General features: G+C 45.0%; 1 protein-coding gene across 2 annotated transcripts; it reads left to right on the top strand.

The window, feature by feature from the left end:
* Positions 1–465: 465 nt before the first annotated feature.
* On the top strand, positions 466–21,352 carry LOC133010353 (nardilysin-like). Of its 2 annotated transcripts, XM_061077900.1 has the most exons (34): positions 466–690; positions 2,096–2,214; positions 2,397–2,521; positions 4,509–4,612; positions 10,012–10,058; positions 10,228–10,486; positions 10,777–10,858; positions 11,291–11,444; positions 11,837–11,910; positions 12,071–12,166; positions 12,682–12,804; positions 12,941–12,998; positions 13,223–13,296; positions 13,790–13,859; positions 14,019–14,096; positions 14,216–14,336; positions 14,807–14,865; positions 15,092–15,146; positions 15,452–15,556; positions 15,711–15,834; positions 15,952–16,038; positions 16,187–16,306; positions 16,489–16,540; positions 16,636–16,786; positions 17,151–17,278; positions 17,619–17,781; positions 17,925–17,956; positions 18,228–18,366; positions 18,807–18,854; positions 19,216–19,268; positions 19,358–19,441; positions 19,527–19,734; positions 19,867–19,956; positions 20,146–21,352. In XM_061077900.1, the coding sequence occupies exons 1-34, from the start codon at positions 466–468 to the stop codon at positions 20,365–20,367; spliced, it is 3,729 nt and encodes a 1,242-aa protein (XP_060933883.1). In that variant the 3' UTR covers positions 20,368–21,352. The 2 variants fall into 2 exon arrangements, with proteins under 2 accessions (XP_060933883.1, XP_060933884.1); XM_061077901.1 differs by lacking the exons at positions 466–690; positions 2,096–2,214; positions 2,397–2,521; positions 4,509–4,612 and adding an exon at positions 8,117–8,156 and having other exon boundaries at positions 9,845–10,058.
* The last annotated feature ends 96 nt before the right edge of the window (positions 21,353–21,448 follow it).

Here is a 21,448-nt window from a genome sequence, read left to right as displayed (position 1 = left end):
CAGGGCAGAGTGAAGCATGTGTGTGCAGTTCATCAGAAGAGCTGGTTCAGACCTTCACGTCCCCCTTTAGAAAGAGCTGGGATAGCTCGGATGATCCTTGGACTTTACATCTAGCGCCCCCTGCAGGTCAACACTTGAATTTGTCCAATATGGAAAACCTGTAGATTTCCGTACCTGAGAGTGAGGTGGAGCTTTTGAAATGAACGTTTCCGCCTCAACTGTAAATAATCTAAGAAGACGTAAAATAAATGTTTGTCAAAGATGGTTTCTGTCATTTCAGGTCGTTCTTATCTCACCGATGTTTGTTCAAGTGTTTCCGATCAGTTTGGTTTTAATATCATGGTGACCTCATCAGCACAAGATGGCCGAGATGTTTGGGCTTCATGTGTCGACAGTGAGAGGAAACTGGTTTAGATGGATCATCACATGACTCCCTGTGTTTCCCTCGTATAACCCGACCCTCAGATGGCGAAGGCAGATCAGCGTTTCGGCCAGCGGGACGGCTCCGACCAGAACTTTGATTACATGTTCAAGCTGCTGATCATTGGCAACAGCAGCGTTGGGAAGACGTCCTTCCTGTTCCGCTACGCCGACGACTCCTTCAGCAACTCCTTCGTCAGCACCGTGGGCATCGACTTCAAGGTGAAGACGGTGTATCGCAACGACAAGAGGATCAAGCTGCAGATCTGGGTGAGGATGGATGTTATGTTGTGTTGCTATATATTGAACTGTGATACATTGTGTTACAGTATATTATATATTATAACATAGTGTAACACTGTAGAAGACATGAGAGTGAAGCAGTTTAACATGATGTTCTGCTCTCAATCAACAACGAGCTGCGGAGGAAAGAGAAGTCTTGTACAGCTTGTATCATCACTGGTGATGTTGTTGCCATGGCAGCAGCTCTTCACGCTCACTCAGTCTCTCGCTGACACACACACACACGCACACACATACACACACACACACACACACAGAGAGACACACACCCTCCCCCTCCAGGCTTCTCTGTCCCCCGCCTGGTTCAACCTCTTCGCCCCAAGAGGTCTCTTTAATTGCCATTGAAGACAGTACTGTGTGTGTGTGTGTGTGTGTGTGTGTGTGTGTGTGTGTGTGTGTGTGTGTGTGTGTGTGTGTGTGTGTTTGTGTGTGTGTGTGTTCAAGCTGATCAGAGCCGATTGATTCAAAGCACAGTGATGAGTATAAACAGAAACACACACACATCAACAATGACACAAACATATGAACGAGCTGAATTGCACAGCCTCCATGTTTGCTACGCTAACACTGATAGCTCATCCAGTCAAAGTGCGATCCAGGTTTACTTTGTTTATCTTTATTTTTGTATCTTATCGGATAAGATAAGATTCTTTTTCACTCTTGGGCCTTGGCGGAGTTATGAGCTTGACTGTTTTTTTCTAGTTTTGCTTCTACATTAATGTCTTGAACATAAATCGAGTGACGAACTGTGCTCTTTGTTTTCAGAGAGAAACTGGTCACATGGTTTCAACCTGAGCTTCTAGTTTCCCTACAGAACTCAAGAGTGTCCGCCAAATCAAACAGTGTGAACGGTGCATTATTAGCGTAGCTTAGCATGTCGGCCTCAGGGCTTATCCACACTCACTGTCTACACACCACAGTGTCCAGCGGTTTGAACACGTCTGTCCATAGAAACATCACCTGACAGATACTGTAGATGTCCGTGGTCCCCAGAGGACGAAGCCTAATGATTGTGATGATCTGTCCAGGTTGTGCGTCGGGTTTCAGATGTGATGTAGACAACACTAACTGATAGGAAGCATAGACACACAAGTATCAACAGGCTGGTCTGTCTGTGGTGTGTGTGGTGTGTGTGTGTGGTGTGTGTGTGTGTGTGTGTGGTGTGTGTGTGTGTGTGTGTCCGTCTCACAAGCGTGATGTGTTGAAGTTGTTGGTGTCAGAATGAAACACGTGTTCAACACGTTAACACCAATCACAGGATGGGATGACTGCAGGATGAATGATCTGGAGCCTGGACCAATCAGCTTGGAGTTCTTCCTTGTTACTGAAAGTGCAGTATTTATAATATCTAAATATACGTTTCTGTCTCCAGGACACGGCCGGCCAGGAGAGATACCGCACCATCACCACGGCGTACTACCGCGGCGCCATGGGCTTCATCCTCATGTATGACATCACCAACGAAGACTCGTTCAACGCCGTCCAGGACTGGTCTGTGATTGGACAGGAGCTCAGATTCAAATAAAGACGGGAAACTCAAGTCCGATCAATCTGATGATTAATGTTGCTGTGTGTGTGTGTGTGTGTGTGTGTGTGTGTGTGTGTGTGTGTGTGTGTGTGTGTGTGTGAATGTGTGTGTGTGCGTGTGTGTGTGTGTGTGTGTGTGTCTCCAGGGCCACTCAGATCAAGACGTACTCCTGGGATAACGCCCAGGTGATCATGGTGGGCAACAAGTGTGACATGGACGAGGAGCGGGTCGTGCCCCCGGAGAAAGGAAGACATCTCTCCGAACAGTTGGGTGAGGAGCAAACTCGTGTTTCTACCAGAACTCTGACCCCTGACCTGAACTCTGACCCCTGACCTGAACTCTGACCCCTGACCTGAAGCCGCGGTTCAGAGGCGTCAGGGCCCAGGAGCTTGATTCATGTTCACTTTGTAGTTTAATGAGGCTCAGACATAATATTTATTTCCTCTTGTGTTTCTGAGAAATCCGTCTTTTTATTTTTCTAAACACTACAATACTCATGTTAGAACCAGAAATACTACATCAAACTTCCAAACTCTGGTTACCATGAACAACAACCTTTGCACTGACATTGTAATGTAACCTTAGTTACTGTTGACATAGTTTTAAATTACTAGTTTATACTTATTATTGTGTTATTATATTTATTATGTTGCATATTCTGTCCATCTTAGAATTAAGCTTATTATATAAATAGATATTATTGTTTTATAAATTGTTATAACAAAGCTTTTCCTTCTAAAGCTCATTATCTTATATTATATTATTTAATACTATACATAGATAATACTTTAGTTAAATATCAAAATGTGTTTTATTATTATGTGTACGTGGGTTTCTTGTTTACATAGCCATCGCTTTCTGTCTCTAGCAAGTTGACGGGTGAGAAGTTAAAAGTGAAACAGGTTCCACTTGGTGTGAAGCTGTTGCTCCGTGTTGTTGATAGTTAACGAGACTCGAGAGAAAGAAGAAGCACGTGTGACACTCACAACCCGTCAGAAGTCAGAGCTCCAGAGAGAGCTGTGGGATGTTCAACTGGATTCTGACAAAAAAGGAGGTCACCTCAGGATGTGTTTACAGAGAAACACCACGAGACAACTCATACAAGTTCCCTGTGTCCCAGGGACAAGGAGTTTTAATCACAAACTGGTTTCAGCCGTTTTCTCACTTCTCCAGAGAGATGCACACGCCTCCGGCTGCTCACAGCCAGAGAGCTGGAGTCTGGATCTGCTCAAAGTCCTTCAGGGATTTAGATATTTGTAAAGTGGGAAGAAAACCCTGAAGACAGCAAACACACCCGGTGACACCACACCCAGCTCGTCTTCACAAGCCTCGTCCAGGTGAATGGATCTGATCCATAAGCTCTGCTAAAGAAAACTACTTGAATTTTCCCTTTGAGTCACAGAAAAGTAAATCAACAAGGTAGCAGTGGTGTATAAAGTACTTGAAAGCCATACTTGAGTAAAAGTACAGATATCTTACCTGAAAGTGACTTCGGTAAAAGTAGAAGTCACCTGTCAGAAAATGACTTGAGTAAAAGTCGTAAAGTCGCTCATATTAAAAGTACTTAAGTATCAAAGTATCTGGTGTTGAAATGTATTTAAGTATCAAAAGTAAAAGTACAAGTACCAAAATTAAAAAGTGCTTTTTATAGTAGATCTATACAGACACAAAACAACCCAACATGTTTCTCCTCAAGATTTATCTCAACTGACTGAAAAATTATAACAACAATATGAATAAAATGTATATAATGTATAATTTTACAAATTTCGAACCCTAGATGAGAGAGAGAGAGAGAGAGAGAGAGAGAGAGAGAGAGAGAGAGAGAGAGAGAGCCAACCAACCAACCTCCGCTGCTCAAGTAACGAGCCAGTTAGAATGTAAGAAGTAGAAAGTACAGATATTTTTTGTTCAAATGTAATGAGTAAAAGTAAAAAGTCGTCAGGAAAATAAATACTCAAATAAAGTACAGATATGTGAAAAATCTACTTAAGTACAGTAACGAAGTATTTCTACTTCGTTACTTAACGAAGTATTTCTACTTCGTTACTTCCCACCACTGCAAGTAAGAAAACACGATCTCTGTTTGACACCGAAGGTAAAACTGTTAGAAACCTTCCTGCTGCCACTCCTCCTCTCATCATGAGCTGGACCCTCAAGTGGATACTGATGGAAGCGTTCACATGGCCGAGGGAGGGGCTTCTGGTTCGAAAGGTTGGTTTCAGAGCGAACACTGACTTCCTGTTTCCTCCCGCAGGCTTCGAGTACTTCGAGACGAGTGCGAAGGAGAACATCAACGTGCGGCAGGTGTTCGAGCGCCTGGTGGACATCATCTGCGTGAAGATGTCGGAGCGCGTGGACGTGGAGGTGCCGACGGCCGCCGGCGCCAAGACCACCAGACTGACCGACAAGCCGGCCCAGCTGCCTCAGAAGTGCTGCTGATCGTCCGTCGCCTGGCGCCTCCCACTCTGCCCCCCCCCCTTGAGTAAAAAAAAAATATACATATACAGCTCAACTGTCGTAACATTCCTCAGAACACTCTCTGCTTCGGTCCATGTTTGTGAGCAGTCAATTATCCCCACTGCAGTTTCTGCTAGCGTTTATATCGGCTCGCCAGTTTCCCTCGCCGCCCCCCCCCCCCGCCCCCGTCCCTGAGAATCTGAGGTTGGTCCTCACACAGAACAAAACCTGATCTGGTGTGTTTGAAAAGTTTAAAGAACCACTTTTGATTATGACTATTAATGCAGTTTGGACTGAAGGTGCTGGTCATGGTGTTCGATGGCTTCAGGTCACAGGAAACCAGGCGGAATCCTCCCGTTGCTATTCGCTGGTTCATCCACCGCTAACACTCTAACACGCTAACACTCTAACACGCTAACACTCGTCCTCATGGAAGAGGTCGTGCAGAAAAACCAAGCGTCATCCTCACGTCGGGTCCACACTTTTGATCACGCCAAATTCAGATTCTGTCGCGGCGCCGGCTCCACAGGTCAGCACGTCACTGCCTCTCCTCCCCCCCCCCCGCAGCTGCTCACGGCCACAAGTTTACAGGTCGCAGTCGTTCCCCCGAGTCATCCGCTGCTTCTCAGATTCACTCTAACTCGACATGCCTCTCACTGTCACTGGCCTTGTGCTGTCTGGGCTTGAAGACGCTTCAGAGCTACACAACCAACACACAACTCTCCGGCGTGAGGGGGGGGAGGGGGGGTCGAGTCCCAGTCCGACCCTGGTCCAGTCTGAGATGCTCCTGCTCGGTGGCTTTGCACCAACACTTGAGATGATAGTGCCTATTGTGATGTTTTAACAGTGTTCCTGCAGATTGTTGTCAGGTAGACAGATGAGACAAATCCATATCCTACAGTCTTTGCACTGGAACCATATTAACAGCATTTGTGTTGCATTATTGGTGAAGAAGCATGAAATGTACGAGGGAAACAGCCGACCTCAGTTAAATGAAAACAGAATTACATAAACAAACCACATATAAATGAAATGAAGCACAATGAATTCACCAAAGACCAAATGGGAGACTTTTCCTTGTAACTATGGAAACAGTCATATCTCTGACAAGATTCAAATCATTTAATCATAAACTTAGTAATTAGTCATAAGTCGTGAATACAACTAATCTATGAGTATCACTCACAGTCTCTTACATCCGGACATTTACCAAATGTTTGAGTCGTGAACTTCTCTTCCCTGTGTACGGCTGGTGTTACTGGAGGACACCTGCAGGGGGCACCAGAGAGCCCAGACTTTCAGTGAACTACCAGATCTGCATAAACATCAGAAAAAACTGAGCATATTATTTTGTCTAGATTGTTCTGAGAGGAGCAGTGATGAGCAAACTCCGTCGACAGCTCATTAGATACAAAATTTAGTTTGTCTTCAAATCTTTCCAACGTGCACGACGGCCTGAAGGCCCCAGACGCCGGGGGTCTGGACACCGGGGGTCAGGGCACCGGGGGTCTGGACGCCGGGGGTCTGGACACCGGGGGTCCTGAGTCACGTCCTTTAGTTTACAGCTCGTTGTAAGTGTGCACTTTAAAAACCACGGATTCATCAGTCTCCATTGGTTGTGGAAATGTGATCAGGTTGTAAGTTCTGTTCAATCTGTGACTCTAGTTTTAAAAACCTGCAACACATTCCTCATTCGGGCCCAAGTGTTTGTTCAAATAACCACAAACATAAAAATGACCAGTCCCAGTAATTGATGGTCAATCTGCGGTGGCCGGCAGCAGTTTCTCAAACCTTGAGGCTAAAAGGTCTTTTGCTGTCTCTGGCTCTTGTGGTTTTGTGAATTGATAAACTTCTATGTCAAGTTTTCTGGTGTTTTTCCCGAGAATCAATAAAACAACTTTTCAAGACTCAGGAACCAAACTGAGCCAAAACAAAAGAGGAGAAGAAGCTCCAGAGATCTGGTCCCAGGTGGAACCCTCTGGACTTGGCCGGGACTCGAGCGCTGCAGCCCGGCTTCACCGTGGCTCACCGCCCCCCCCCACCCCCCCCCCGATGCCTAATGAGCTGTTTGATACTCACACATGCAACATGTGAGCTGATGAGTGAAGAGCACATCTCTCCTTCCCGTTAGCAGGTGTTGTCACGTAGCCGTCGTGTGTGCAGTGTTTCCTACATGAACGTAGTGTGTGTGTGTGTGTGTGTGTGTGATGTGTGTGTGTGTGATATTAGAGCCAACGTTCTATTGTGGCATATGGTTAAGATATTTATTGCGTGTTCAGTTGTAAAGGTTTTTGTGTTTGTGTACAGTAGCTTTGACGGAAGTGTGATATTTTGATAACGTCATGTCAGCTGAGAAACCGTGTGTGTGCACATGAACGAGATTGTGGAGGAAAAAAATGTGCATTTATTATTAGATATTAAAAAACAATATCCTGCCAAATTGTTTAATAGCTACCACAGCGCACGCTTCTGTGTGTGACTCCCAAACATGTGTCTTCATATTGATAAAAACATACAATAATATTGACATTGTCTTCATATGATTATTTTTAAGTGAATTTGTAAATGATAGAATAGAAACTATAATGGTGTTGTATGAATTTATGAATTTATTTTTATGATGTGTATACCATGAAAAAATTATATATAGAGTTTATGTAAACTTGTTGTCTTACAGTTCACTCCTCTACGGGGAGAAGCACAAAGTGATTGTACAAAATATTGTGAATGTTTGTATATTATAGATGCAATTTAGTATAATAAAAGTCACAATCTTAAAAATGTGTCTGGTCTTTATGTCTCGGTGCCAGAGACACCCAGTGGCCGGAGACGTTTTGACTTCAGGTTGATCATCCGTCCCACGGTTGAATGCCTTTAGGGAATTTCTTCAAATTTGGAGCAAATGTTCAGTTTGACTCAGAGATGATTAGAATTTAGAGGTCAAAGGCCAAGGTCACTGTGACCTCACAAACCCTCTTTTTGCCTCGTGAATGTGTTACTTTTCTTCAAATTGAGCTCAAATGTTTACTTGAACTCAAAGATGAACTGATTAGATTTTAGTGGTCAAGGGTCAAAGGTCACGGTGACCTCTGTGCTGTAGATATTGAGTCTCAGCTCTCAATCATAATAAATAATAACAAAAAACTATTTTATAGCACTAAGAAACAGAAGAATTCCAGGTGAATATATGATATATTATTAAAATGAGTCTGATTTGAAAGAGGGTGAGGTTACGCTACAACACCACAGCAGCAGGGGGCGGTAACGCTCCGTCTGGTTGCAATGAAAAACAAAGAAGAAGATGTGGACCAATCAGAAGCGACGTCGGTGAGTGATTGACGGACCCTCAGCCAATCACAGGCTTTGTTTTGGCTAACGGTGTAATGCTAGGCTGCCGCTGCGGATGTGACTCTTCAAACTGCAGCAGCGCGGAGCTCGGTCACAGGTGAGAGGCTTTGATCCGGATCCACAGGAACCAGTTCACACTGACCCGGTTCACACTGATCCGGTCCCCGGGTCTGAGGCCGCGGGCCCCGAGGAGCCACGGACCCGGTTCCACCAGCCGCAGCGCAGCCGCTGGGATGAGACTCAGAACCACAGGATTAGCCACAGCTAATGTCCGGCTAACCAGGTCAACTACCAGGTCAACTACCAGGTTAACTACCGGGTTAACTACCAGGTCAACTACCAGGTTAACTCCCGGGTTAACTACCGGGTTAACTACCGGGTTAACTACCAGGTTAACTACCAGGTTAACTACCAGGTTAACTCCCGGGTAACTCCCTATTAAACCGTCTAACTCAGGCACTGTTACACTTCGGAGTACTCGACGTTAACGGGACAGTTTTAAACCAGGTGTTTACTTCCGGCCGGACAGTTTTAAACCAGGTGTTTACTTCCGGGCGGACAGTTTTAAACCAGGTGTTTACTTCCGGCCGGACAGTTTTAAACCAGGTGTTTACTTCCGGCCGGACGGTTCACACTGTGACACCAGGCTTCATCTCGATCCCACCGCATCACGTGTCAGGTCGGTTCCGAAGCAGCAGAGGACCGGAAGTGGACCGGAAGCTCTGCTGGCTCCGGTCACTGGACAGGCTTCCTGTTGTACACAGTGTACAGAAGTTTAATTACATTAATATTCATTATATTACTCACACGTTAGTAGTATTACTTACTGAAGTCGTTTTGACTCTTGCTGCTGTAATACTGCACATTTCATCATTGTGGGAGCAAAAAAGGATTATCTTAACTTAACTTATCTTATCTTACCTTTATTATCTTATCTTACTTTTCTTAACTTATCTTATTTTCTAAACTTATTTTATCTTATCTGACTTTTCTTAACTTATCTTATCTTACTTTTCTTCTTAATTTATCCTACTTTTCTTGAATTATCTTTACTTATCTTATCTTTATTATCTTATCTTACTTTTCTTAACTTATCTTATTTTCTTAACTTATTTTCTCTTATCTGACTTTTCTTAACTTATCTTATTTTATCTTAACTTATCTTACTTTTCTTAACTTATCTAACTTTTCTTAACTTAACTTATCTTAACTTATCTTATCTTACTTTTCTTAACAGTTAAGAAAAGAAAAGTAAAATAAGTTTAACTTATCTTACTTTTCTTTACTTATCTTGACTTATCTTACTTTTCTTAAGTTATCTTATCTTACTTTTCCTATCTTATCTTACCTTACCTTATCTTATCTTAACTAATCTTATCTGAACGTTAATGGACAAACCTGATGATGGTGACTTATTAAATGTTTTGCTGCTCTATCACTGAGACAGTGAATCTACGATCAAAGTGATTTCCTGTCAATCAGCTGATAGATTATCGACTTGTCTGTTTGGGTTTGGACATTTGTCTCCAGCTGAGTGGACTCTGCTTGATAAGATGTGTCTCATAGTCGGTGGGGGGGGGCGGGGGGGGGGGGGCTGGCAAAGAGACGGACGCTCACCTCAGAGTCCGACACGATGTCTGAAGAGCTCTGTCCACACACTTCTGACCACAAACCGTTCCTGAAACACACATTGTTGGACACGTTTTCTGCAGAGTTCAGTCGTGGCTGCGTGATCTGAGATTTGTTTACTCATGAACATTCATGTTGTTCTTCATGTCGCTCCAGACGATTTTGAGAAAATGCCTCAGACCAACAAGTCGCAGAGTGGGGGCTGTGTGCCAGGACAGGCGTCGGCCCCGGACCAGGGCGAGCCGCCCCCGGCCCCAGCCGACGCCAGGGCCCCGGTGGCTGCTGGGGAAGGAGCCGGTGCAGGAGCCGAGGGAGGAGCCGAGGGAGATGCAGACATCATCAAATCACCCAGTGACCCAAAGAAATACAGGTGGGAGAAGGAGGAGTCTGGTGGGAGAAGGAGGAGTCTGGTGGGAGAAGGAGGAGTCTGGTGGGAGAAGGAGGAGTCTGGTGTGAGAAGGAGGAGTCTGCTGTGAGTGTCAGCAGACGGCTGCACATGAGAGACTCCACTGATCAGTGCTGGTTGATCTTCTCTGCAGGTACATCCAGCTGACCAACGGCCTCCGAGCTCTCCTCATCTCAGACTTCAGTGGCTCCGACTCGAAGGGCTGTGGTGACAACGGAGAGGACAAGGCTGAAACTGAGGCCCGGGGCGAGGAGGAAGAGGAAGATGAAGGGGATTCCGGTGAGGGGTCAGAGGAGGACGAGGAGGAGGACGAAGAGGCGGAGCAGGACAGCGACTTCGAGGAGCTGGACGAGGAGAACCCAGGGAAGAAGAGAGGGAGCTCTGAGAAACAGGTAGTGACTAACAAACCAGTCGAGGCAGAGCTGGACCTTCAACCCGTCTTCTGTGGGATAGAATCCCTGTTGTCAGTGGAGTCTTGTGGCTTTCAACAGGTTTTTCTGGTGAACTAAGAAGAATCCGACTCATTAACAAAGCTTTGTCTCTGTTAATCATGTTGTCATTGCACTTGAATGGTCATGTTAAAAACACTCCATCATCTCCATGGCAGAGTTGTGGTTCATACCCCTCAGTGGTCTGGTGGATGCTGAGCTAGTGCGTGTTGTGTTGTTGTGTGTGCCTCCAGGCTGCAGCTGCTCTGTGCATCGGTGTGGGGAGCTTCAGCGACCCGGAGGACCTGCCCGGCCTCGCCCACTTCCTGGAACACAGTGAGTTCAGAAAACACACTGTGGCTCAGTCCGGGACGAGGAAGTCAAGTGTGAGATCAGCGAAAAAAACGCAGCAGAGAAAGAGGGAAACTTAAAAAACAAATACAGCCTCCATGATGGTGACTTTTGAAGTTTTGAAGTAGGAGCGATCCTTTTCCTCAGTGAGTTCTGTATTAAGACACCAGGAGGCGCAGTTGTACCACTAAAGCTCCGGTTATACACCCACAAGCTGTGTTGACATCCAGTCAACTTGTGTTCACTGGATGTCAAGTTTCCTTGAACAGCTGAGAATCTCATGATCCTGAAAGACTTTAAAGTTATTTAACGTTTTGTGAGAAATAACTGTAACTTTTCCTGAGAACATCTTGTTTTCTATCTGTGTCCTTTACTGAATCTTTCTCTGATTGTCTCTTCTTTCTCCCTGATGTCCAGTGGTGTTTATGGGCAGTGAGAAGTATCCAGCAGAGAACGGCTTCGACGCCTTCTTGAAGAAGCACGGCGGAAGTGACAACGCCTCCACCGACTGTGAGAGAACCATCTTCCAGTTCGATGTGCAGAGGAAGTATTTCAGAGAGGCGCTGGACCGGTGAGGCAGAAACTACAACCTCTGTTCCCTCCTTTCCTTATCTCTCCGCTGGTTCACTTTAAACTCCCAGTTTTAAGGTTTTCAGTTGTTTTTTACCTTTTATATTGTTCAAAGTCTTTAATCACTTCTCTGCCTTTTTTCAAGAAAATCAATCCTCACTTCGCAATGTGCAAAATGAGGATATGAGATATTGAGTTTTCAGTTTTTTAATGTATGGTTGAAACTAAATGTTCTTCGTAAATCAGTGACTTGATAAGTTTGAAGATCATCAGTTTACTCCGATGAGGTTCAGGAACATTACAAGAAAAAAGACTTCACTAATCAGTTTTCGAAATAGATTAATTATGTGTTGATGACTGTTTGAGCCAAGCTGTGTGTTGTGTGTGTTGCAGGTGGGCTCAGTTCTTCATCTGTCCTCTGATGATCGAGGACGCCATCGACAGAGAGGTGGAGGCTGTGGACAGTGGTAAGGCTCCCACACAGGAACTCATGAGTCCAGAGGTTTCTTTCACATATGAAGACTGAAGGAGATTGTCCGGCTCAGACTTGTTCAGTAGTTTTTGTGTCATCCTGATAAACAAATGGGAGGGGCCTGAACTTGTCTTTTCATTTACCTGCGTGGTCAGAGTACCAGCTGGCGAGGCCGTCAGACTCACATCGGAAGGAGATGCTGTTCGGGAGCCTCGCTAAACCTGGACACCCTATGAGCAAGTTCTGCTGGGGTGAGAACAAACACACACACACACACACACACACACACACACACACACACACACACACAGCCGAACACAAGCACTGCTGTGGTCAGTGATCATTTCACATTATTTTGGAAGCATCTTCTGTGTGATATCGTAGACGATGATGTAGATATGAGTTTCCGTTGTTTAAAACTAGATTCTGGATTTGAACTCGAACTGTTGTTTTCTTGCTCTGTGACTCATTGTTCACCGCAGCTCAGAGGAAACTATCACAGCTGGAAGAAGACAAAACTCAAACATGTCTTTTGTGCAGAATCTCCATAAAATGTTATAGAAACTGACTCCAGGTCCAGAAAGTGAATCCAATGTGGAAGTGCCTGAAAGCTGTATTCTCTGGAAGGACCAGCAGGGGGCTCCCCTCTTACCTGTTGTGAAATTAATTTTCCATTCTGGTTGTTCTGAATCTGAATCTGCTCAGTTCATCATCGCACAGTTTGATTATCTGTGATATTCAACAGATGTCTTGTTGTTCCCATCAGGTAACGCTCAGACATTAAAAGATGAGCCCAGAGAGAAACAGATCAACACGTACCAGCGGCTCCGAGACTTCTGGAGGAGACATTACTCTGCTCACTACATGACGCTCACCGTTCAGTCCAAAGGTACACGGCTCCTGTGAGCCCAGAGCTAATGCTTTCATGTTAACCAAGATTGGATATGTGCATTGTTATGATAATGCTAATATTCAACTTTACATATGAGCCGGACATGTTAAAAACAGGTGTTTTGATTCTGCAGAGACTCTGGACACTCTGGAGCAGTGGGTGAGGGAGATCTTCCTTAAAGTTCCCAACAAGTAAGACATGTATATATATATATACATCTTTATCTATCTACACACACACACTTTGCACCAACTCCCGTCAGTACGAAACTCTGTCTACCTCAGTGTGTGCTTTAAAACGATGTATTGTGGAATAGCTGCAGTGTTGCACCTAAACCAAAACTAATAATAACAACAACATTACAGAAGAAAATAAACTAAATCTGGTAAATGAATGAACTTTTTGTTTGTTTCAGTTGTGAACCTCGACCGGACTTCTCTCACCTGCAGCAGCCGTTTGACACACCGGCCTTCAACAAGCTCTACAGAGGTCAGACACTGCTGTTGTGAATGTTATAATTGTGGCTGTTGTGGTAGTAGAACTCATATTTAGTTTATCGTGTCAAACCAGCTCATTCAGAAACGGGTGCAGAGTTTATCCACTGGGTCAGATGAGCGTTGATCACTTTTTGAAATGTTGCTTTTGTTTGCTTGGTTGGTTCCGACCCTGTGCACTGGGCCACTTTATCTTGTTAAATGTTATAAAGTCATAGTTTTTGTAGTGTTGTAATCAACCATAATTGAAAAAATTAACTTTCTTTGTGTATTTAATGAACATTGTGTACTGGAAACCACGCAAACAACTTGATGTCCTGGAATGATTTTAGCAGCCGGAAAAATCTAGAAGCGCTCTTGCTGCAGGTTTCTCTGGGGACTGAACAAGACAGAAACAGATGCTCGACTTGAAGAATCTTTCAGAGGGCAGCCATAATACACACATTGATTATCTGTGTGTGTGTGTGTGTCTGTGTGTGTGTTTTCAGTGATCCCTGTGAGGAAGGTTCATGCTCTGACCATCAGCTGGGCCGTCCCTCCACAGGGAAAACACTACAGGTGAGACCCAGTCTGCGTGTTTGACTTTTTCTCCTCAGATCAGTTGTTCTTTCATCTGTAAAAAGAGGCTTGTTTGTGTGTGTTTGTGTGTGTTTGTGTTTCCTGTCAGAGTGAAGCCGCTGCATTACATCTCCTGTGTGTGTTTGTGTTTCCTGTCAGAGTGAAGCCGCTGCATTACATCTCCTGGCTCATCGGACATGAAGGAACCGGGAGCATCTTGTCTCTGCTCAGGAAGAAGTGAGTCCGAATAAATAATAAATGTGCAGATAAAAAGTGTGGATAAATGCAGGAGACTCACAGTACTGTGTGTGTCTGTGTGTGTCTGTGTGTCTGTGTGTGTCTGTGTGTGTGTTCAGGTGCTGGGCTCTGGCTCTGTTTGGAGGAAACAGTGAGACGGGCTTTGATCAAAACACCACCTACTCCATCTTCTCCATCTCTATCACCCTCACCGACCAGGGCTACCAGAACTTCTACCAGGTACACACACACACACACACACACACACACACACACACACACACACACACACACACACACACACACACACACCTAGCCTGAGAGAGGAGGAACTTTTGTTTTCCTCTTGCGTTTTGAGAATACTGAGAGCCGAGTGTTTCATGATGAAAGTCTGAATGATAAGAACAGAGTAGAAATTAAGATTGAGATTAAAAAGACAAAGATTTATTTATTTATTTGCATCTTGAGAATAGAAAGTGCAAATGTTGGTGCTCACAATCTTCTGTTGTGTCTCCTGAACAAAAACTGTTATAACCTAAAAGACAGAATTATTACTCAAAATGATTCTGAACAACAACATTTCAACTTAATTCTGGTGATTTTGAATGTTTCATCGTATGTGTGATGTGTTATCGAAGCAGAGGAAGATGCTGGAACGATTCGTACATGCAAACATCATAACTCTCACACATTATTATCTTCCTCTGCAGGTGGTGGATTTTGTGTTCCAGTATCTGAAGATGCTCCAGACTCTGGGCCCCCAGCAGAGGTCAGTCTTAGAAATTATTATAATAATATTCTTATTTAATGGTTTAGTTTGCTCCACTACAGGAACCATCTTCTCTTCATTCTGCTGCATGAGCAGTGTGTTAGTTTGCTGTATTGTACGTGTGTGTTTAATGTGTTTCTCTCCAGTGAAGACACCAGATGGGACGGAAGTTCTCAGTATCTGATTTCAAAGAACACATGACCACATCATGTTCTCTTTCTTAAAGGATCTATGAGGAAATTCAGAAGATAGAAGCCAATGAGTTCCACTATCAGGAGCAGGTACTGCAGTACACACACACACACACACACACACACACCACACACACACACACACAGAGTCGAAGAATTAATCGCTGAGAAATTGCTGAAAATGTCAAAAACCGTCCATCTGTCCATCATGAAGAAAGAGATACGGAAAGTACCCGAGAGTTAAAGATTCCTTTGATGAGCTGTGTCTCATTCTTTCTCCAAGTTAACTGGAAACCGGTTCTATAGTTTTTGTGTAATCCTGCTGACGACCCCCCCCCCCCCCCCGTCATGCTGTGCCCGTCGACCTCTGAGGGTTTTTCTGTGTTCATCGACAGACGGATCCCATCGAGTTTGTGGAGAACATCTGTGAGAACATGCAGCTGTTTCCCAAAGACGACTTCCTGACCGGGGACCAGCTCATGTTTGAGTTCGACCCTCAGGTAACAGCCAGCAGAGAGAATCACCATGTGGATCTGATTTACCATGTCGACCATTCAATTTGACTTCCACCATTTAAATTGAGTGTCTGACCTCTGAAACTTGTGTGTCTGTGTGTGTGTCTGTGTGTGTGTCTCTGTGTGTGTGTGTGTGTAGGTGATCAGTGCTGCTCTGTCCCTGCTGACTCCAGACAGAGCGAACCTGCTGCTGCTGTCACCAGAAAACGAAGGTCGCTGTTCACTCAGAGAGAAATGGTTTGGTACCTGCTACAGCATGGAGGGTACGACACACACACACACACACACACACACACACACACACACACACACACACACACACTGGTCCTCTCCAACACAGACCTTTTAACTCCCTTGAACGTGTTCCTCTGTCTCCTCAGAGATCCCAGAGACGTGGGCTCAGCGCTGGGCGGGAGACTTTGACCTCAACCCTGAACTCCACCTTCCTGCTGAGAACAAGTTCATCGGTCAGTCCATCACTTTGACTCGATCTCAGACACATTGTGTACGTCCATGTCATGAACGCATGAGTGAACTCGTGTGTGCAGACGTACAAACGGTCCTCAGGGAGCGACGAGGTCTTCAACAGATTCAAACTTTGATTTTTCTTTGCAGCAACGGATTTCGCCCTGAAAACGTTTGATTGTGCGGACACGGAGTTTCCCGTCAGGATCGTGAACAACGAGCGCGGCTGTCTGTGGTACAAGAAGGACAACAAGTTCAAGATCCCCAAAGGTGCGTCCGCCGTCTGATTGGTCGAGGAAACGTCCGGTGAAAAGCTGAACCATCCGATGATTGGATGTGATTTCTGATGCTTCAGTAATCTTTCATTTCCTTGATTTATCAGTTGTAACAAACTGATGAAGTCGTTTTCAGGTTCAGGTAAATTCCTGAGCCCGTCTTTTTGTGTGTTTCAGCTTATATTCGTTTCAACTTGATCTCCCCGGTGATACAGAGGAGCCCAGAGAAGTACGAGACTTTACCGTCACCACACAGCAAACACCACAAACACACCATTTCAAATCCAACCAGTGCAAACTATGTTGTTGTTGTTCGTCCTCCAGTCTTGTTCTGTTCGACATCTTCGTCAACATCCTGGCTCACAACCTGGCGGAGCCGGCGTATGAGGCGGACGTGGCGCAGCTCGAGTACAAGCTGGTGGCCAGCGAGCACGGACTGGTGATCCGGCTGAAAGGCTTCAACCACAAGCTGCCGGTGAGGAGAAGCTCGCTGCGCAGAGTGAACAGGGAGTTGATGGAGATGTTTTCCAATGTGTTCTATGCGTTTGAAGAAATATCATATGTGGATTCTTTAACCTCTAACACATCCACATCAGTTTAGTGCCTGTTCTTCAGTTTGTGCTTTGACGTCAGAATGTGGAAACAACAAAGACACTGTGACCAACGTGTGTCGTCAGAAATCTGTCTCCACTAGAGTTTAACACGTCACAGTAAAGTTCAACCTTACTCTCATTTTCTGACGGATTTTAAACGTGATGAAAAACAGTGAGTTGCTCAGAAACGTGACTTCCTGCTCAGTGAGCGCTGAGAGATTCCAACCTCTTCCCTCGTCTGTTCAGCTGCTGTTGACGCTGATCGTGGATCACCTGGCGGACTTCAGCGCCGAGCCGGGCATCTTCACCATGTTCTCAGAGCAGCTGAAGAAAACCTACTTCAACATCCTCATCAAACCGGAGCGACTCGGGAAGTACGTCACACATCCTGCTGCGGGTCGGGGGGGTGGGCAAGAGGCGGGGTTTACCTGGACAGGTCACCTGTCCATCACAGTAGTGACCCACACACACAGACGTGGTTCTGTTGGATCCAGATCCAGATCACCTGGGGCCTGAATTTGAAAACTTTGTGAACTTCTCAGTGAGAGGCTCTGGTTCCTTTGGACAGAGCCAGGCTAATAGTTTCCCTCTGTTTCAAGTCTTTATGCTAAGCTAAGCAGCGGCTGTACTCACACGTGAGAGGAACTAACCTGAACATGGAACTCTCCAGCTCGACTGTAAGAACCAACACACTGTCCCTCTGTCTCTCTGCAGAGACGTCCGTCTGATGATCCTGGAGCACTGTCGCTGGTCAGTCATTCAGAAGTATCAGGCCGTGGTCAAAGGTCTGACCGTGGACGACCTCATGGCGTTTGTCAGGGGGCTGAAGGCGGAGCTCTACACTGAGGGGCTGGTGCAGGGAAACTTCACCAGCACGGTGAGACACACACAGAACAACACGGCACAAAACAAGTCGACACAAACTACTGGACATGTCACCAGGAATCCTGGTGGAAGGATGGTCCTTCTAGTTTACATCTAGTTCTGTTTTAATCTGTCGCTCGATGTTTCCTCCAACAGGAGTCCAGGGGGTTTCTGCAGTACTTCACCCAGTGAGTATCCTGCTTTACATATTAATGAACTTTACATGTATAATTTACATTTCATTCAAAAGTGAGATTTCTGTCACCTGACAAAGTATTTACACGCCTGAATTCTCTAAACGTCATTAAATTACATTGTTGATTGTGTTTAACATTTGGATGTAAAGATGGATCCATTGAGTTTTTATTATTTATCAGAAGAAACAAACCTCATGATCAGGACAATAGATAAATTGAATTAAAAATCCCAGTCTGACTTGGTGTGTGTGTGTCCCTGCAGGAAGCTGCAGTACCAGCCTCTGTCTGCAGAGGTCCCCGTGCTGTTCCGGGTGGTGGAGCTGCCTCAGAAAAATCATCTCTGTAAAGTCAAATCTCTCAATAAGGGAGACGCAAACTCTGAGGTCACTGTCTACTACCAGGTGAGCGATGAGAAACGCTTTCCTCTTTGCTTCTGTCCTGAGGAAACGTACGTAAGGATCAGTGAAGAAATGTCGTCTGCAGCTCAAAGCACCGAAAACAATCTACAGATTCAACAACAGTTTTTAGTTTGAGAGTCACAGATAAATTCCCAGTTGCACTGAAATTCAGCAAATATGATACAAATTTTGGTAAAAGAAAGACGTTAATTTTTTATTTGAATTTTAAAGTTAAAAAATGATTAAACAGTAAAAGACAATAAGACAAAGTATATAAAAGAAGCACTAAAGAGAGAAATGAGGAACTGGATCCTATTTAAATACATAGATACATATTTAGGTGAACTGAGGTTTGTTCTTCGGCTGAGGGTCACCAGGTCACGTGTCTCCTCTCGTCCTGAACGTCCATGTTCTGTCTTAAAAGTTGAATCTGTCTGTTTCAGTCGGGGCTGAAGAACCTCAGAGAGCACGCCCTCATGGAGCTGATGGTGGTGAGTGTTTCACACAAACTCACCAACACAACCTTATGTCTCCGTCTCTGTCTTTATCGTCTCACATCTTCAGCTGATCTGTAGAGAACTTCACAATCCATAGTGTCCCTGTGTCTTTAATAAGGCGGGGTTTATATACACGTCACTGCTGATTGGACAACACCTCTGACACACCCACCGAACCAGAGGAAACGCTAGCAAAACGCTCTGAAATTGAACGACTCTCCTCACTCTCGCTGATCTGTTGTGCTGCTGCAGAAAAGTCTTATTATGTTGTTGTAACTGCACACAAGTCCAAACAGTGTCCTCGTGTCCTCGTGTCCTTGTGTCCTTGTGTCCTTGTGTCCTCGTGTCCTCTCAGATGCACATGGAGGAGCCCTGCTTCGACTTCCTCAGGACGAAGGAGACACTGGGGTGAGTGGTGTTTTAATGAAACTGAGTTGAAGTGAGGGATGATGTTTCTCGACCCGTCCCCAACGAGCCTCTGATCCCACGACCTCCAGGTACCAGGTGTACCCGACCTGCAGGAACACCTCAGGAGTGCTGGGCTTCTCCGTCACCGTGGAAACACAGGCCACCAAGTTTAGGTGAGGTGACTTTGTAACCGTGAAGCTCCAGAGAAGGTGACAGCTCAGAGCCGAGCCGTTAAAGAACGTCTTCTTCTCCTCGCAGCACCGAGTTTGTCGAGGCGAAGATCCAAGAGTTCCTGGTCAGTTTCGGGGAACGCCTGGCGAGTCTGAGCGAGGAGGCCTTCAGGACCCAGGTGACGGCTCTCATCAAGCTGAAGGAGTGCGAGGACGCTCACCTGGGGGAGGAAGTGGACCGCAACTGGTTTGAGGTGGTCACCCAGCAGTACGTCTTCGACCGGCTCAACAAGGAGGTGAGACACAAAGACATTCACACACACACGAGGACATTCCTCCCTTGTTTTCCTGTTTTAAAGGTTATAAATAAAGCTCCTGAATGCATTCAGTTTGTCTGTGGTTGTAACCTGCTGTGGTCTCTGTTGCAGATCCAGGTTCTGAAGCACTTCACTCAGGAGGAGCTGGTCTCCTGGTTCCTGGAGCACAGAAACACCAGCAGCAGGAAGCTCAGTGTACATGTGAGTTTGATCTGATGCTAAATTTAACCTGGGATCTCTTCTGTGTTTGGTTCTAAATTATTAATTCATGGAACAAACACATGATTAGAAAACGAGTCTCAGTTTGTTTCTGGATCTGTGGTATGATGATAAAAGCTCCACAAGATGTGAGGTGGTTCTTTAACTCGTGTGTTTTCTGTCTGTGGTCAGGTGGTGGGCTTCGGGGTCGAGGAGAACGACCCCACGGATCAGAGCGTCGCCTGCGGCTCAGACGGCTCTGACAACCCCCCCACCTCGTCCTACGGCGAGGTCAGCGAGCTGACCTTCCTGTCGGCCTCCTCGCCATCACTCCAGGACGCCACGCTCATCAGCGACATCAGAGCGTTCACTTCCTCCCTCCCCCTGCACCCCTACCACAAAATCCTCAGCTAGGCCACTCCCACTGCAGAGCGCCAACAAACTCCACTAAAGACTGACACAGTAACCATGGCGACGACTAGCACTCGTAATCACACTGTTCAAAGAGGTCGAGTTTAGGACACAAACCGAGAAACGTTTCAGAAATGTTAGTTATTTTCTTTATGTGATAACGCTGTGTTCATGTCCTGAAGGAAAATGTAAATCTGAGCTTCTTATTGATAAATCATCATCGGCTGTAAATAAAAATGGACGACGCTTCTCCACCCACTTCAGAAAAGAAGCGAAAATATCTCAGATGCAAACGCTGCCATCTTGTGGTGGTGACGTCATTTACAGTCAGAGTGTAATCCGACCTAATCCTCAAACAACAAATTCAATCTGTTAACATGGAGGTTTATTACCTTTACTGCAGCCAGCCACCAGGGGGCGAAAGAGATGCTTCATCATGTCGTCCATCTTTAGTTACAGTCTGTGGTTCAGACCTCAGTGTAAAAATGATTGAACTTTGACCTTAAACCCAAATTAAACCAAGTCTGTGACAAACACTTATTTTTATTATTATTATTATTTATAATAATTTGTGGAAACTTTTAATTGAAGCATACGTCACAGTTGAACAAAGATTTATGATCAAAATGATAATAAACACAGAAATCAATAAGTCTTCTCACTGAAGAAGCTGGAACCAGAGTTATTAAAATATTGAAACATTTATACGGAGGTGATTCACGGTTCCTCCTGATTGCTCTGTGAAATGAGATTTTCCCAGGTGCAGTGAACGCAGCACGATGATCCCACTGTAATATTCTGTTATTTCGATGTGTAGATCTGAACAGAAACTGATGAACAGCACGAATCTGTTGTTGAGCCGGACGACGAGTTTGACAATAAAATAATCCGACATCGTAATAACATTTTCAGTTCAATGGCATTTAAAAATAGCTTCTGATTATTAATTCTTTAAATGATAATAAAAAATCTTCAAGTGTTTGTAAAATGTTTTTAAATTATTTGTGTCACAGTTTTTAGTGATTTTGGTTTCTACAGCATCTTTATTATGATAAAAATATGAAAACTAATGTTCAGAGCAGCA

This window comes from Limanda limanda, chromosome 9 (assembly GCF_963576545.1).
Source record: "Limanda limanda chromosome 9, fLimLim1.1, whole genome shotgun sequence".
NCBI lineage: Eukaryota > Metazoa > Chordata > Actinopteri > Pleuronectiformes > Pleuronectidae > Limanda > Limanda limanda.
This window is presented reverse-complemented; position numbering and strand designations above follow the sequence as displayed.

Coding starts and splice junctions, on each gene's coding strand:
- LOC133010353 (XM_061077900.1), top strand. CDS start 466: ATGGCGAAGGCAGATCAGCGTTTCGGCCAGCGGGACGGCTCCGACCAG. Junction 13,297..13,789: donor CTTCAACAAGCTCTACAGAG/GTCAGACACTGC, acceptor GTGTGTTTTCAG/TGATCCCTGTGAGGAAGGTT. Junction 19,442..19,526: donor ACACAGGCCACCAAGTTTAG/GTGAGGTGACTT, acceptor TTCTCCTCGCAG/CACCGAGTTTGTCGAGGCGA.